This window comes from Aquarana catesbeiana, linkage group LG07, assembly GCF_042186555.1.
Source record: "Aquarana catesbeiana isolate 2022-GZ linkage group LG07, ASM4218655v1, whole genome shotgun sequence".
NCBI lineage: Eukaryota > Metazoa > Chordata > Amphibia > Anura > Ranidae > Aquarana > Aquarana catesbeiana.
In genome coordinates this window covers 346,873,305-346,890,845 of record NC_133330.1, presented here as the reverse complement: position 1 = coordinate 346,890,845, position 17,541 = coordinate 346,873,305, and the positions used below count along the sequence as shown (strand labels likewise).

The following is a 17,541-nucleotide window of genomic DNA, read 5'->3' as shown; positions in this document are numbered from 1 at the left end:
ACTTTATATAAAACCCGAGATCCCCTCCCCCAATACTTTATATAAAACCCGAGATCCCCCCCCAATACTTTATATAAAACCCGAGATCCCCTCCCCCAATACTTTATATAAAACCCGGGATCCCCTCCCCCAATACTTTATATAAAACCCGAGATCCCCTCCCCCAATACTTTATATAAAACCCGGGATCCCCTCCCCCAATACTTTATATAAAACCTGGGATCCCCTCCCCCAATACTTTATATAAAACCCGAGATCCCCTCCCCCAATACTTTATATAAAACCCGAGATCCCCTCCCCCAATACTTTATATAAAACCCGAGATCCCCTCCCCCAATACTTTATATAAAACCCGAGATCCCCTCCCCCAATACTTTATATAAAACCCGAGATCCCCCCTCCCCCCCAATACTTTATATAAAACCCGAGATCCCCTCCCCCAATACTTTATATAAAACCTGGGATCCCCTCCCCCCCAATACTTTATATAAAACCCGAGATCCCCTCCCCCCCCAATACTTTATATAAAACCCGAGATCCGCTCCCCCCCAATACTTTATATAAAACCCGAGATCCCCTCCCCCAATACTTTATATAAAACCCGGGATCCCCTCCCCCAATACTTTATATAAAACCCGAGATCCCCTCCCCCAATACTTTATATAAAACCCGAGATCCCCTCCCCCAATACTTTATATAAAACCCGGGATCCCCTCCCCCAATACTTTATATAAAACCCGGGATCCCCTCCCCCAATACTTTATATAAAACCCGAGATCCCCTCCCCCAATACTTTATATAAAACCCGAGATCCCCTCCCCCAATACTTTATATAAAACCCGAGATCCCCTCCCCCAATACTTTATATAAAACCCGGGATCCCCTCCCCCCCAATACTTTATATAAAACCCAGGATCCCCTCCCCCCAATACTTTATATAAAACCCGAGATCCCCTCCCCCAATACTTTATATAAAACCCGAGATCCCCTCCCCCAATACTTTATATAAAACCCGAGATCCCCTCCCCCAATACTTTATATAAAACCCGAGATCCCCCCCCAATACTTTATATAAAACCCGAGATCCCCTCCCCCCCAATACTTTATATAAAACCCGAGATCCCCTCCCCCAATACTTTATATAAAACCCGAGATCCCCTCCCCCAATACTTTATATAAAACCCGAGATCCCCTCCCCCAATACTTTATATAAAACCTGGGATCCCCTCCCCCAATACTTTATATAAAACCCGGGATCCCCTCCCCCAATACTTTATATAAAACCCGAGATCCCCTCCCCCAATACTTTATATAAAACCCGAGATCCCCTCCCCCCCAATACTTTATATAAAACCCGAGATCCCCTCCCCCAATACTTTATATAAAACCCGAGATCCCCTCCCCCAATACTTTATATAAAACCCGAGATCCCCTCCCCCAATACTTTATATAAAACCCGAGATCCCCTCCCCCAATACTTTATATAAAACCCGAGATCCCCCCTCCCCCAATACTTTATATAAAACCTGGGATCCCCTCCCCCAATACTTTATATAAAACCCGAGATCCCCTCCCCCCCAATACTTTATATAAAACCCGAGATCCCCTCCCCCCAATACTTTATATAAAACCCGGGATCCCCTCCCCCCCCAATACTTTATATAAAACCCGAGATCCCCTCCCCCAATACTTTATATAAAACGCGAGATCCCCTCCCCCCAATACTTTATATAAAACCCGAGATCCCCTCCCCCCCAATACTTTATATAAAACCCGAGATCCCCTCCCCCCAATATTATATATTGTAGGGTCACCAGTCCGGTATTTATATATTGTGGGGTCACCAGTCCGGTATTTATATATTGTGGGGTCACCAGTCCGGTATTTATATATTGTGGGGTCACCAGTCCGGTATTTGTATATTGTGGGGTCACCAGTCCGGTATTTATATATTGTGGGGTCACCAGTCCGGTATTTGTATATTGTGGGGTCACCAGTCCGGTATTTGTATATTGTGGGGTCACCAGTCCGGTATTTATATATTGTGGGGTCACCAGTCCGGTATTTATATATTGTGGGGTCACCAGTCCGGTATTTGTATATTGTGGGGTCACCAGTCCGGTATTTGTATATTGTGGGGTCACCAGTCTGGTATTTATATATTGTGGGGTCACCAGTCCGGTATTTATATATTGTGGGGTCACCAGTCCGGTATTTGTATATTGTGGGGTCACCAGTCCGGTATTTATATATTGTGGGGTCACCAGTCGCTATATCAGGTAAGCTAAGGATGAGGCCAACTGATTATCAGACGGGTTCCTCTCCTTATATGAATCTGAAATCAGATATTATGTAACATACCGATCCTTATTATACCGATCCTTATTATACCGATCCTTATTATACCGATCCTTCCAGAACATTCTACCCGGTTATTTTCAGGTATCTTCCCCAACTACAGTTATATATTGTAGGGTCACCAGTCCGGTATTTGTATATTGTGGGGTCACCAGTCCGGTATTTGTATATTGTGGGGTCACCAGTCCGGTATTTGTATATTGTGGGGTCACCAGTCCGGTATTTATATATTGTGGGGTCACCAGTCCAGTATTTATATATTGTGGGGTCTCCAGTCCGGTATTTGTATATTGTGGGGTCTCCAGTCCGGTATTTATATATTGTGGGGTCACCAGTCCAGTATTTATATATTGTGGGGTCTCCAGTCCGGTATTTGTATATTGTGGGGTCTCCAGTCCAGTATTTATATATTGTGGGGTCTCCAGTCCGGTATTTGTATATTGTGGGGTCACCAGTCCAGTATTTATATATTGTGGGGTCACCAGTCCGGTATTTGTATATTGTGGGGTCACCAGTCCGGTATTTGTATATTGTGGGGTCACCAGTCCGGTATTTGTATATTGTGGGGTCACCAGTCCGGTATTTGTATATTGTGGGGTCACCAGTCCGGTATTTATATATTGGGGGGTCACCAGTCCGGTATTTATATATTGTGGGGTCACCAGTCCGGTATTTGTATATTGTGGGGTCACCAGTCCGGTATTTGTATATTGTGGGGTCACCAGCCCGGTATTTATATGTTGTGGGGTCACCAGTTCGGTATTTTTATGTTGTGGGGTCACCAGTTCGGTATTTATATATTGTGGGGTCACCAGTCCGGTATTTGTATATTGTGGGGTCACCAGTCCGGTATTTCTATGTTGTGGGGTCACCAGTCCGGTATTTATATATTGTGGGGTCACCAGTCCGGTATTTATATATTGTGGGGTCACCAGTCCGGTATTTATATATTGTGGGGTCACCAGTCCGGTATTTATATATTGTGTGGTCACCAGTCCGGTATTTGTATATTGTGGGGTCACCAGTCCGGTATTTATATGTTGTGGGGTCACCAGTTCGGTATTTATATATTGTGGGGTCACCAGTCCGGTATTTGTATATTGTGGGGTCACCAGTCCGGTATTTGTATATTGTGGGGTCACCAGTCCGGTATTTGTATATTGTGGGGTCACCAGTCCGGTATTTATATATTGTGCGGTCACCAGTCCGGTATTTATATATTGTGGGGTCACCAGTCCGGTATTTATATGTTGTGGGGTCACCAGTCCGGTATTTATATATTGTGGGGTCACCAGTCCGGTATTTATATATTGTGGGGTCACCAGTCCGGTATTTATATATTGTGTGGTCACCAGTCCGGTATTTGTATATTGTGGGGTCACCAGTCCAGTATTTATATGTTGTGGGGTCACCAGTTCGGTATTTATATATTGTGGGGTCACCAGTCCGGTATTTGTATATTGTGGGGTCACCAGTCCGGTATTTGTATATTGTGGGGTCACCAGTCCGGTATTTATATATTGTGCGGTCACCAGTCCGGTATTTATATATTGTGCGGTCACCAGTCCGGTATTTATATATTGTGCGGTCACCAGTCCGGTATTTATATATTGTGCGGTCACCAGTCCGGTATTTATATATTGTGCGGTCACCAGTCCGGTATTTATATATTGTGCGGTCACCAGTCCGGTATTTATATATTGTGGGGTCACCAGTCCGGTATTTGTATATTGTGGGGTCACCAGTCCGGTATTTATATATTGTGGGGTCACCAGTCCAGTATTTATATATTGTGGGGTCTCCAGTCCGGTATTTGTATATTGTGGGGTCTCCAGTCCGGTATTTATATATTGTGGGGTCACCAGTCCAGTATTTATATATTGTGGGGTCTCCAGTCCGGTATTTGTATATTGTGGGGTCTCCAGTCCAGTATTTATATATTGTGGGGTCTCCAGTCCGGTATTTGTATATTGTGGGGTCACCAGTCCAGTATTTATATATTGTGGGGTCACCAGTCCGGTATTTGTATATTGTGGGGTCACCAGTCCGGTATTTGTATATTGTGGGGTCACCAGTCCGGTATTTATATATTGGGGGGTCACCAGTCCGGTATTTATATATTGTGGGGTCACCAGTCCGGTATTTGTATATTGTGGGGTCACCAGTCCGGTATTTGTATATTGTGGGGTCACCAGCCCGGTATTTATATGTTGTGGGGTCACCAGTTCGGTATTTTTATGTTGTGGGGTCACCAGTTCGGTATTTATATATTGTGGGGTCACCAGTCCGGTATTTGTATATTGTGGGGTCACCAGTCCGGTATTTCTATGTTGTGGGGTCACCAGTCCGGTATTTATATATTGTGGGGTCACCAGTCCGGTATTTATATATTGTGGGGTCACCAGTCCGGTATTTATATATTGTGGGGTCACCAGTCCGGTATTTATATATTGTGTGGTCACCAGTCCGGTATTTGTATATTGTGGGGTCACCAGTCCGGTATTTATATGTTGTGGGGTCACCAGTTCGGTATTTATATATTGTGGGGTCACCAGTCCGGTATTTGTATATTGTGGGGTCACCAGTCCGGTATTTGTATATTGTGGGGTCACCAGTCCGGTATTTGTATATTGTGGGGTCACCAGTCCGGTATTTATATATTGTGCGGTCACCAGTCCGGTATTTATATATTGTGGGGTCACCAGTCCGGTATTTATATGTTGTGGGGTCACCAGTCCGGTATTTATATATTGTGGGGTCACCAGTCCGGTATTTATATATTGTGGGGTCACCAGTCCGGTATTTATATATTGTGTGGTCACCAGTCCGGTATTTGTATATTGTGGGGTCACCAGTCCAGTATTTATATGTTGTGGGGTCACCAGTTCGGTATTTATATATTGTGGGGTCACCAGTCCGGTATTTGTATATTGTGGGGTCACCAGTCCGGTATTTGTATATTGTGGGGTCACCAGTCCGGTATTTGTATATTGTGGGGTCACCAGTCCGGTATTTATATATTGTGCGGTCACCAGTCCGGTATTTATATATTGTGCGGTCACCAGTCCGGTATTTATATATTGTGCGGTCACCAGTCCGGTATTTATATATTGTGCGGTCACCAGTCCGGTATTTATATATTGTGCGGTCACCAGTATACAAACATTCAGCTCATTAATAAAGACATATTTATACAAAAACAAACAACTAAACAAAACAAGCGTGCTTACATCAGCAAGTAAAGAAAACCGTTTCCTGACAAGATAACATAGAAAGAAACATATTTTAATGACAACTACAAACCCCGAACCTCAACTTAACCACAATCCAGGCTAAGAAACCTTTGGAGATATAATCGTCATCAGGATGCGATTCCAAAACCCACCATTAACCCCTCCCCCCACTTCATTCACCCCTCCCCCCACTTCATTCACCTTGCATTCTGCACCAGCCACCCTCATTCCCTCCCCCCCACACCATCATCCAATCCATCCCTCATGCCACCCCTCGATGACCTTCAGCCGCACTTCTGCCACGCCGAGGAGGGGTTGGCACCACCATACACGCTGGTCCAGCACCCTCCACTGCCTTCACTACACTAGGAGAAACAATAGGTGCAGACACAGACTTGACAACCACACTTTCTGACACTGACTGGGGAACCGCAGACTGGGGGGGACACTGACACCACAGACTGGGGGGACACCGACACCACAGACCGGGGGGACACTGACACCACAGACTGGGGGGACACTGACACCACAGACTGGGGGGACACTGACACCACAGAGAGCCTCACAGACACAGATTCTGACGGGACAGAGACACTAGGATCCCCTGGTACAACCTCCGCCAAGCCAGACTCTCCTCCACTAACTTGCTTATTGTGCAAAGCCTCAGGGCACCGGCTATAAGGGTGACCAACCTTATCACATAGGTTACATTTAATGATGTTACAGTCCCTGGACAGATTCCCCAGTTCCTGACACAGAGAACACTTCTGTTCTGGACATTTAGAGGAGAAATGTCCCTTGACTCCACATTTATGGCACAGCTTAGGTTGACCAGGGTAGAAGACGGTAATCATATCTCTGCCAATAAAGGCGGAGGAGGGAAAATGCTGGACCACATTCCCACACACACTCAACCTCAATGAAACTGACCACCCCCCCGTCCAGATTCCTCTATCATCCACAATCTTTTTTAGGGGACACAACGTTTCACCAAACCTCCTCAACCAGACCCATAAATCCTCAGGGGGTATAGACTCATTCCTTGTCAGGATAGTCACATTCTTTATCAAAGGCTGTTGTGAGACAACTTTGGGGACAAGCCCCTCCCAGTCCGGCTGGCTCCCTATATACATGCTCAAACCGCTCCCAAAACAGATCCAGTGATTCTGGACGCACAAATGATAAATCATATTCATAGGAACCAGCCGGACTGATAAGAGCATAAATATCCTCCGCCTTAAATCCCAAGGCTAGGATCTTATCCACAACCTCCCTCCTGATAGGTGGAATACCTCCTCCTTCCCACCTGAGCTGTACCACATTCCTGCGTTTAATGGAAGAAGGTGCGTTAGGTGAAAGTCGCACAACTGGCTCCCTTCTACCACCAGCAGCATGACTTTGTCCCGACACAACCTTAGCATAGTTCATAACTGGGACAGATGACACATTAACTGGTTGCATAGGAACCTCTGATCTGGTTTGGTAAATTACCCACCAATTGATCCTCCCTCCTCCCCTCCAGCACAACAGTCCCTCTCACCATAGTCCCAGAAGTACCACAGATACCAGCAGTCCCGTCATCAAGTAAAGTCTTCAGTTTAGAAAAACCCAAGCTGTTTCAGTGTTCATACGGCCCTCCTGCTCTGCAGTTTCAATGTTCATGCGGCCCTCCTGCTCTGCACTGTTGGTGTCCATGTGGGACTCCTGGCAGCTCCTCCTGCATTCCCTGCTGATTAAAGGATGTGCTGGCAGATCCAATCTCGGGAAAGTCCTCCACACACTGAGAGAGATTTTCAGCAAGCACTCCTTTATCATGATCTTCATCTGATGAGTCGTTGACACTCAAGGGAGATTCCATTTCTGTAATGGTCTGCAGCAATCCGCCATTTTCCTCAACCTCCTCCTGAGATGACCCAGGCTGCTGGGGAGGAGGGGGGCAGAAACTGATTCAGACATGACAGATTCTGAGACAGGGGTAGTACTGGGGCCACCATGTGAAGCCACTTCCTTACCCCCCATCCATACTGTCACCATTGCTCTGGTATCCACCCTCTGGCTGTTCCTGGCACAGACACTCTCCTTCATCTGTTGGAATCTCTCCTTATTCTCACACTTTTCTCTGAACACACCACTGCTTACCTTCAGAGAGGCGACCAACTTCTCCTGCTTTTTCAATGCCTCTTCCAGAGACATCAGCTTGGAGACTTCCCTCTTACTGTTTTCAGACTTACTATGCAGGGATTTTTGTTCCTGATATATTCTTTCATTACAGCAAGTTTCTGTTCCTCCTTAGAAACAAGGCGAAGTCTGTTCACCACTCTATCCTGGAGGACTGGTAAGGACTCCTCTTGCATAGGGACAGGCCCAGGATCCATTGCAGCTTGAGTACATGGAGTAGGCCTCAGTGCCTCTGGGGAGCCTCCACCTTCGTCTTCCCCAATATGGTCCATGCTTGCCTGGGAAAAGCCTGCATGAGAGGCCCCAGGATTACTGAGATCCTAGCAGAGTGAGCCAACAGCACCCCGCAGAACAGCACCACCTGGTGGAGAAGCTTCTCTGGTGCAGAGACTGATGTGACTGGCTCAGTGTTCTCTGTACAGCACTGCGGTATATGTCAGAGCTATATAAATGTATAATAATAATAGTGTCTGACTGTGGGGGAGGGGACATTCAAGTGTAAGCTCCTTTGGTACAGAGACTGATGTGATTGGTTCAGTGATCTTTATACAGCACTGCGGTATATGTCAGAGCTATATAAATGTATAATAATAATAATATAATAAATTGGATCCTCACTGTGTGTGTTGGTTTTTGTTGCAGCTCTGTGTAGATTATATCGGTCAGTCGCTGTCGGTGGAGATGGTGTGTGAAGCTTTACAGGTGAGACATATTGGATGTCATATAACAGGTGGGGCCATATCTCCTCTTCCTTGTCACTGATTGGCTGATGGCTGTCCATGTGTACCTGTACAAATGATTAGAGATGAACACCGGTGACCATTTTTGCTTTGTGTACGTTTTGGCGCAGTTACGGACATCATCTGGCAGTTCAATCAGATGAATGGGCAGCTTAGGGCTCGTTCACATGGACAGCGGCCTCTAGTGGTGTAGAGATGATGTACAGGCATTCAGGAGGCGATACCGCCACCTCCTAAATGGCATATTTTTTTCCAGCCCCAATGGGGATGTTATATTGAACTACAACGTGGCAACCGCCATAACCTCGCAGTTGTGGTGCAGTTCTGTTCACTTTAATGGGCGTGTATGACAGGCGGCTATTTATATAAAACTTGATATGCTGATAGAGTGGTCGGTCAAAGGTTGGTCAGTCATAGTGTGGTCATTTGTAGGTTGGTCAGTCGTAGGGCGGTCAGTCGTAGTGTGGTCAGTCATAGGTTGGTCAGTTGTAGGTTGGTCAGTCGTAGGTTGGTCAGTCGTAGGTTGGTCAGTCGTAGGTTGGTCAGTCGTAGGGCAATCAGTCGTAGGTTGGTCAGTCGTAGGGTGGTCAGTCGTAGGGCGATTAGTCATAGGGCGGTCAGTCGTAGGGCAGTCAGTCGTAGGGCAGTCAGTCGTAGGGCAGTCAGTCATAGGGCAGTCAGTCATAGGTTGGTCAGTCGTAGGGCGGTCAGTCGTAGGGCGGTCAGTCGTAGGGCGGTCAATCGTAGGTTGGTCAGTTGTAGTGTGGTCAGTCGTAGGTTGGTCAGTCGTAGGGTGGTCAGTCGTAGGGTGGTCAGTCGTAGGGTGGTCAGTCGTAGTGTGGTCAGTCGTAGTGTGGTCAGTCGTAGGTTGGTCATTCGTAGGTTGGTCAGTCGTAGGGCGGTCGTAGTGTGGTCAGTCGTAGTGTGGTCAGTCGTAGTGTGGTCAGTCGTAGTGTGGTCAGTCGTAGGGTGGTCAGTCGTAGGTTGGTCATTCGTAGGTTGGTCAGTCGTAGGTTGGTCAGTCGTAGGTTGGTCAGTCGTAGGGCGGTCAGTCGTAGGGCGGTCATCCGTAGGTTGGTCGGTCGTAGTGTGGTCAGTCGTAGTGTGGTCAGTCGTAGTGTGGTCAGTCGTAGGTTGGTCATTCGTAGGTTGGTCAGTCGTAGGGCGGTCAGTCGTAGTGCGGTCAGTCGTAGGTTGGTCAGTCGTAGGTTGGTCAGTTGTATTGTGGTCAGTCGTAGTGTGGTCAGTCATAGGTTGGTCAGTTGTAGGTTGGTAAGTCGTAGGTTGGTCAGTCGTAGGGTGATCAGTCGTAGGGTGATCAGTCGTAGGTTGGTCAGTCGTAGGGCGGTCAGTCGTAGGTTGGTCAGTCGTAGGGTGGTCAGTTGTAGGGCGATTAGTCGTAGGGTGGTCAGTCGTAGGGCGGTCAGTCGTAGGTTGGTCAGTTGTAGTGTGGTCAGTCGTAGGGCGGTCAGTCTTAGGTTGGTCAGTCGTAGGTTGGTCAGTCGTATTGTGGTCAGTCGTAGGGTGGTCAATCGTAGGGTGGTCAATCGTAGGGTGGTCAGTCGTAGGTTGGTCAGTCGTAGTGTGGTCAGTCGTAGGTTGGTCAGTCGTAGGTTGGTCAGTCGTATTGTGGTCAATCGTAGGTTGGTCAGTCGTAGGTTGGTCAGTCGTAGTGTGGTCAGTCGTAGGTTGGTCAGTCGTAGGGTGGTCAGTCGTAGGTTGGTCAGTCGTAGGGCGGTCAGTCATAGGTTGGTCAGTTGTAGGTTGGTAAGTCGTAGGTTGGTAAGTCGTAGGTTGGTCAGTTGTAGGTTTGTCAGTCGTAGGGCGGTCAGTCGTAGGTTGGTCAGTCGTAGGGTGGTCAGTCGTAGGGCGGTCAGTCGTAGGTTGGTCAGTTGTAGTGTGGTCAGTCGTAGGTTGGTCAGTCATAGGGTGGTCAGTCGTAGGGTGGTCAGTCGTAAGTTGGTCAGTCGTAGGGTGGTCGTAGTGTGGTCAGTCGTAGTGTGGTCAGTCGTAGGTTGGTCATTCGTAGGTTGGTCAGTCGTAGGGTGGTCAGTCGTAGGTTGGTCAGTCGTAGGTTGGTCAGTCGTAGGGCGGTCTTAGTGTGGTCAGTTGTAGTGTGGTCAGTCGTAGTGTGGTCAGTCGTAGGTTGGTCATTCGTAGGTTGGTCAGTCGTAGGGCGGTCAGTCGTAGGTTGGTCAGTCGTAGGTTGGTCAGTCGTATTGTGGTCAGTCGTAGGGTGGTCAATCGTAGGGTGGTCAATCGTAGGGTGGTCAATCGTAGGGCGGTCAGTCGTAGGTTGGTCAGTTGTAGTGTGGTCAGTCGTAGGTTGGTCAGTCATAGGGTGGTCAGTCGTAGGGTGGTCAGTCGTAAGTTGGTCAGTCGTAGGGTGGTCGTAGTGTGGTCAGTCGTAGTGTGGTCAGTCGTAGGTTGGTCATTCGTAGGTTGGTCAGTCGTAGGGTGGTCAGTCGTAGGTTGGTCATTCGTAGGTTGGTCAGTCGTAGGGCGGTCGTAGTGTGGTCAGTTGTAGTGTGGTCAGTCGTAGTGTGGTCAGTCGTAGGTTGGTCATTCGTAGGTTGGTCAGTCGTAGGTTGGTCAGTCGTAGGTTGATCAGTCGTAGGTTGGTCAGTCGTAGGTTGGTCAGTCGTAGGGCGGTCAGTCGTAGGGCGGTCAGTCGTAGGGCGGTCAGTCGTAGGTTGGTCAGTCGTAGGGTGGTCAGTCGTAGGGCGGTCAGTCGTGGGTTGGTCAGTCGTAGGTTGGTCAGTCGTATTGTGGTCAGTCGTAGGGTGGTCAATCGTAGGGTGGTCAGTCGTAGGGCAGTCAGTCGTAGGTTGGTCAGTCGTAGGGCGGTCAGTCGTAGGTTGGTCAGTCGTAGGTTGATCAGTCGTAGGGCGGTCAGTCGTAGGGCGGTCAGTCGTAGGGCGGTCAGTCGTAGGTTGGTCAGTCGTAGGGTGGTCAGTCGTAGGGCGGTCAGTCGTAGGGCGATTAGTCATAGGGCGGTCAGTCGTAGGGCGGTCAGTCGTAGGGCGGTCAGTCGTAGGTTGGTCACTCGTAGGTTGGTCAGTCGTAAGTTGGTCAGTCGTAGGGCGGTCGTAGTATGGTCAGTCGTAGTGTGGTCAGTCGTAGTGTGGTCAGTCGTAGGTTGGTCAGTCGTAGGGCGGTCAGTCGTAGTGTGGTCAGTCGTAGGTTGGTCAGTCGTAGGTTGGTCAGTCGTATTGTGGTCAGTCGTAGGGCGGTCAATCGTAGGGTGGTCAATCGTAGGGTGGTCAGTCGTAGGGTGGTCAGTCGTAGGGCGATCAGTCGTAGGGCGGTCAGTCGTAGGGCGGTCAGTCGTAGGGCGGTCAGTCGTAGGTTGGTCAGTCGTAGATTGGTCAGTCGTAGGTTGGTCAGTTGTAGGTTGGTCAGTCGTAGGTTGGTCAGTCGTAGGACGGTCAGTCGTAGGTTGGTCAGTCGTAGGTTGGTCAGTCGTAGGTTGGTCAGTCGTAGGGCGGTCAGTCGTAGGTTGGTCAGTCGTAGGACGGTCAGTCGTAGGACAGTCAGTCGTAGGTTGGTCAGTCGTAGGTTGGTCAGTCGTAGGGCGGTCAGTCGTAGGGCGGTCAGTCGTAGGACGGTCAGTCGTAGGTTGATCAGTCGTAGGGTGGTCAGTCATAATGGAAATGTTTTCTTAAATGATACCTATTGGAAAAACTTGTTTTAGTGTTGGATGGAGGGGGAGGGGTGAGACCCTCTGTCAGGTTTATATTGCTGTCTGTGCCCCCCTCTCTATTTGTCTGTTTCCTGTTATCACTGAGAGTGAAAGAAAACCCCAAATGTTGTGTGTGTCCCCAGAACAGGAATAGAGGGGAAATCTTCCAATGGGGACAATTATATTTCCTCTTTGTTTGGCAATGGGACAGGAAGTGAAGGGAATTCTCCCCAATGGGACGCAGATGGCAAAAACCTGACAGGGGTTCTAACCCTCCATTATTCTGTCCAAAATGAAAAAAAAAAATTTGCCTTTAGTTCTATTGTAAATACACATAGAAGAGCTAAGCTCCGCCCCTCCATGCGCTGACCGCGGGTTCCTCTCCCCCTGTGTTATGATTGTTATTATAAGGATCGTTATCGTTTGTTCGCAGCCCGCGGAGGAATGAGTGCCGAGTGACGGTTATTTCCTGTTTCAGCTGAATTTCAGAACTTTCCTATCTCCGATGCGATCCGAAGATCCGCCTGGCGGTGATTTTCTTGGTATTTGCACCAGGCGCAGTTTTTTAGTTTTTTGTTTTTAATCTCAAGAGGTTATGACTACAGAACACCCCCTCCCCCTTTAATTCTTTATAACATAGGTGGGAGGTGTTCTGTAGTCCACATGGATAAATGGAAACAATGTAACTGATAGGAGTGCATCACAGGAAGTTCAGCTTCCCTCTATTTTTGGGAGATCTTCCACTTCACTTCCTGTTGTGTCTCCAGGAGAGGGAATGACAGAAAATCCCCCCAGTGGGGACATCAGGTAAAAGCTGGCATGGGGGGCTCAGCCTGTGGTCCTCCAGCTGTTGTGGAACTACAAGTCCCATGAGGCATTGCAAAGCTCACAGTTACAAGCATGACTCCCAAAGGCTGAGGCATGATGGGACTTGTAGTTCTGGAGGGTCACAGGTTGAGCCCTATCCAAAGCCTGGAACAAGTCACATTGTAAGCTCTGTTTTTATTGGTCGGATTTTAGGTGATTATTGTTTTGCCTCTTGCATGGAAATCACCGCCATTTATTTTTCTGTTTCAGGCTGCGGTCACCTACGGGCAGACCGACTTACGGCAGCGATGTCTGGTGTTCATTGAGCGCCACCCGCAGGTGAGTGAGGGAAGTGCTGAATGAACTCCGCCCCAAATACAATACCTGGAAGATAATAAAGAAATCCCCTCTAATGAAGTTTCATAGAAGGTGAAGCTGAAAAAAGACACAAGTCCATCAAGTCCAACCTATGTGTGTGATTATATGTCAGTATTACATTACATATTCCTGTATATTGTGGTCATTCAGGTGATTATCTAATAGTTTCTTCTAACTATCAATGCTCCCCGCTGAGACCACCGCCTGTGGAAGGGAATTCCACATCCTTGCTGCTCTTACAGTAAAGAACCCTCTACATAGTTTAAGGTTAAACCTCTTTTCTTCTAATTGTAATGAGTGGCCCCGAGTCTTATTAAACTCTCTTCTGCGAAAAAGTTTTATCCCTATTGTGGGGTCACCAGTCCGGTATTTATATATTGTGGGGTCACCAGTCCGGTATTTATATATTATGGGGTCACCAGTCCGGTATTTATATATTGTGGGGTCACCAGTCCGGTATTTATATATTGTGGGGTCACCAGTCCGGTATTTATATATTGTGGGGTCACCAGTCCGGTATTTATATATTGTGGGGTCACCAGTCCGGTATTTATATATTGTGGGGTCACCAGTCCGGTATTTGTATATTGTGGGGTCACCAGTCCGGTATTTATATATTGTGGGGTCACCAGTCCGGTATTTGTATATTGTGGGGTCACCAGTCCGGTATTTATATATTGTGGGGTCACCAGTCCGGTATTTGTATATTGTGGGGTCACCAGTCCGGTATTTATATATTGTGGGGTCACCAGTCCGGTATTTGTATATTGTGGGGTCATCAGTCCGGTATTTATATATTGTGGGGTCGCCAGTCCGGTATTTATATATTGTGGGGTCACCAGTCCGGTATTTGTATATTGTGGGGTCACCAGTCCGGTATTTGTATATTGTGGGGTCACCAGTCCGGTATTTATATATTGTGGGGTCACCAGTCCGGTATTTATATATTGTGGGGTCACCAGTCCGGTATTTATATATTGTGGGGTCACCAGTCCGGTATTTATATATTGTGAGGTCACCAGTACGGTATTTATATACTGTGGGGTCACCAGTCCGGTATTTATATATTGTGGGGTCACCAGTCCGGTATTTATATATTGTGGGGTCACCAGTCCGGTATTTATACAATGAAATCATATCCCCTCTCAAGCGTCTCTTCTCCAGAGAGAATAAGTTCAGAGCTCACAACCTTTCCTCATAACTAAGATCCTCCAGACCCTTTATTAGCTTTGTTGCCCTTCTTTGTACTCGCTCCATTTCCAGTACATCCTTCCTGAGGACTGGTGCCCAGAACTGGACAGCATACTCCAGGTGCGGCCGGACCAGAGTCTTGTAGAGCGGGAGAATTATCGTTTTATCTCTGGAGTTGATCCCCCTTTTAATGCCAATATTCTGTTTGCTTTATTAGCAGCAGCTTGGCATTGCATGTCATTGCTGAGCCTATCATCTACTAGGACCCCCAGGTCCTTTTCCATCCTAGATCCCCCCAGAGGTTCTCCCCCCAGTCTATAGATTGCCTTCAGATTTTTACCACCCAAATACATTATTTTACATTTTTCTACATTGAACCTCATAGAAATGTGATCCGTGTATGGAGGCTGCAGTGTTATGTGCGACTTTCCCCCCCCCCCCCCCCAACATCTGGAGTCCTCAGATCACAGCTCCTCCATTCAGTAAATGTCTTGCATTATTGTAATTGGATACAAGTCACTTTGTAGTTGGAGGAGGGGAGATCATGATATTCATTCACCCCTCCTCCAATTAAAGAGCGCCATGCATCTCTTGTCTAGAATGCAAGGCATCTACTGAATGGAGGAGTTGGAGTGCAAGAAGTCCACAGAGATCTGAGTTCTCCCCCCGGAATACACAGAACATGCGTTACTGGGATGCCAATCCTTTCACATGCATCTCCAAGGCAACGCATACGTGTCATCACAATGAATGGAAGCTTTGATTTCCAGCACATTAGAGTGCATTGTCAGCCCAATCATTTCTATGGGCGGCCTTACTGCAACGCACATTAACACGCAATATACCACGCGATATATAACACCCGATATAACATGCGATATAACAAGTGTTAGGTGGGCCCTAAAGTCTTTTAATATCATTTAAAATAATCCCCGTTGATCCTGCCATGGAGGTTATTGTTCAGGGACTTCCTGGTACAGGATGATAACGCTCTCTCCTGGTCTTCCAGTTGTGCTCCTGCGTTGTCACATAGCCTTCCGATGGGGACTACAAGTTGCTGTTTTTACAAATTACATAGACATGGTACACTGTTGTGCCCATCGGTCTGGAGGGTGCAGGTGGGTGGCTGTCAGTCTGGAGTGTGGGGTGTCAGGGGTTAATACGGAGTGGATGTGGGTGTCGGGGGTTAATACGGATCGGATGTGGGGTGTCAGGGGTTAATACGGATCGGATGTGGGGTGTCAGGGGTTAATACGGAGTGGATGTGGGTGTCGGGGGTTAATACGGATCGGATGTGGGGTGTCAGGAGTTAATACGGATCGGATGTGGGGTGTCAGGGGTTAATACGGATCGGATGTGGGGTGTCAGGGGTTAATACGGATCGGATGTGGGGTGTCAGGGGTTAATACGGATCGGATGTGGGGTGTCAGGGGTTAATACGTATCGGATGTGGGGTGTCAGGGGTTAATACGTAGCGGATGTGGAGTGTCGGGGGTTAATACGGATCGGATGTGGGGTGTCGGGGGTTAATACATATCGGATGTGGGGTGTCGGGGGTTAATACGGATCGGATGTGGGGTGTCGGGGGTTAATACATATCGGATGTGGGGTGTCGGGGGTTAATACATATCGGATGTGGGGTGTCGGGGGTTAATACATATCGGATGTGGGGTGTCGGGGGTTAATACGTATCAGATGTGGGGTGTCAGGGGTTAATATGGAGTGGATGTGGGGTGTCAGGGGTTAATACGTATCAGATGTGGGGTGTCAGGGGTTAATACAGATCGGATTTGGGGTGTCAGGGGTTAATACAGATCGGATGTGGGGTGTCAGGGGTTAATACGGATCGGATGTGGGGTGTCAGGGGTTAATACGTAGCGGATGTGGAGTGTCGGGGGTTAATACGGATCGGATGTGGGGTGTCAGGGGTTAATACGGATCGGATGTGGGGTGTCAGGGGTTAATACAGATCGGATTTGGGGTGTCAGGGGTTAATACGGATCGGATGTGGGGTGTCAGGGGTTAATACGGAGTGGATGTGGGGTGTCAGGGGTTAATACGTATCGGATGTGGGGTGTCAGGGGTTAATACAGATCGGATGTGGGGTGTCAGGGGTTAATACGGAGTGGATGTGGGGTGTCAGGGGTTAATACGGATCGGATGTGGGGTGTCAGGGGTTAATACAGAGTGGATGTGGGGTGTCAGGGGTTAATACGGATCAGATGTGGGGTGTCGGGGGTTAATACGGATCGGATGTGGGGTGTCGGGGGTTAATACGGAGTGGATGTGGAGTGCCAGGGGTTAATACGGATCAGATGTGGGGTGTCAGGGGTTAATACGTAGCGGATGTGGAGTGCCAGGGGTTAATACGGATCGGATGTGGGGTGTCAGGGGTTAATACGGATCGGATGTGGGGTGTCGGGGGTTAATACGGATCGGATGTGGACTGTCGGGGGTTAATATGGAGTGGATGTGGGGTGTCGGGGGTTAATACGGATCGGATGTGGGGTGTCGGGGGTTAATGCGGATCGGATGTGGGGTGTCAGGGGTTAATACGGATCGGATGTGGGGTGTCGGGGGTTAATATGGATCGGATGTGGGGTGTCAGGGGTTAATACGGATCGGATGTGGGGTGTCGGGGGTTAATACGGATCGGATGTGGGGTGTCGGGGTTTAATACGGAGTGGATGTGGGGTGTCAGGGGTTAATACGGAGTGGATGTGGGGTGTCAGGGGTTAATACGGAGTGGATGTGGGGTGTCAGGGGTTAATACGGATCGGATGTGGGGTGTCAGGGGTTAATACGGATCGGATGTGGAGTGTCAGGGGTTAATACGGAGTGGATGTGGGGTGTCAGGGGTTAATACGGAGTGGATGTGGGGTGTCGGGGTTTAATACGGATCGGATGTGGGGTGTCAGGGGTTAATACGGAGTGGATGTGGGGTGTCAGGGGTTAATACGGAGTGGATGTGGGG

General features: G+C 48.3%; 1 protein-coding gene across 3 annotated transcripts in view; it reads left to right on the top strand.

Moving 5' to 3' along the window:
• Nucleotides 1-17,541, top strand: part of BTBD19 (BTB domain containing 19) — a 150,981-nt gene that overhangs the window by 97,110 nt on the left and 36,330 nt on the right. For all 3 annotated transcript variants that reach the window (XM_073594011.1, XM_073594010.1, XM_073594009.1), the window contains exons 4-5: nucleotides 8,412-8,471; nucleotides 13,269-13,337. In XM_073594011.1, the coding sequence (XP_073450112.1) occupies nucleotides 8,412-8,471; nucleotides 13,269-13,337 (129 nt within the window). The remainder of the gene's footprint in view (nucleotides 1-8,411; nucleotides 8,472-13,268; nucleotides 13,338-17,541) is intronic.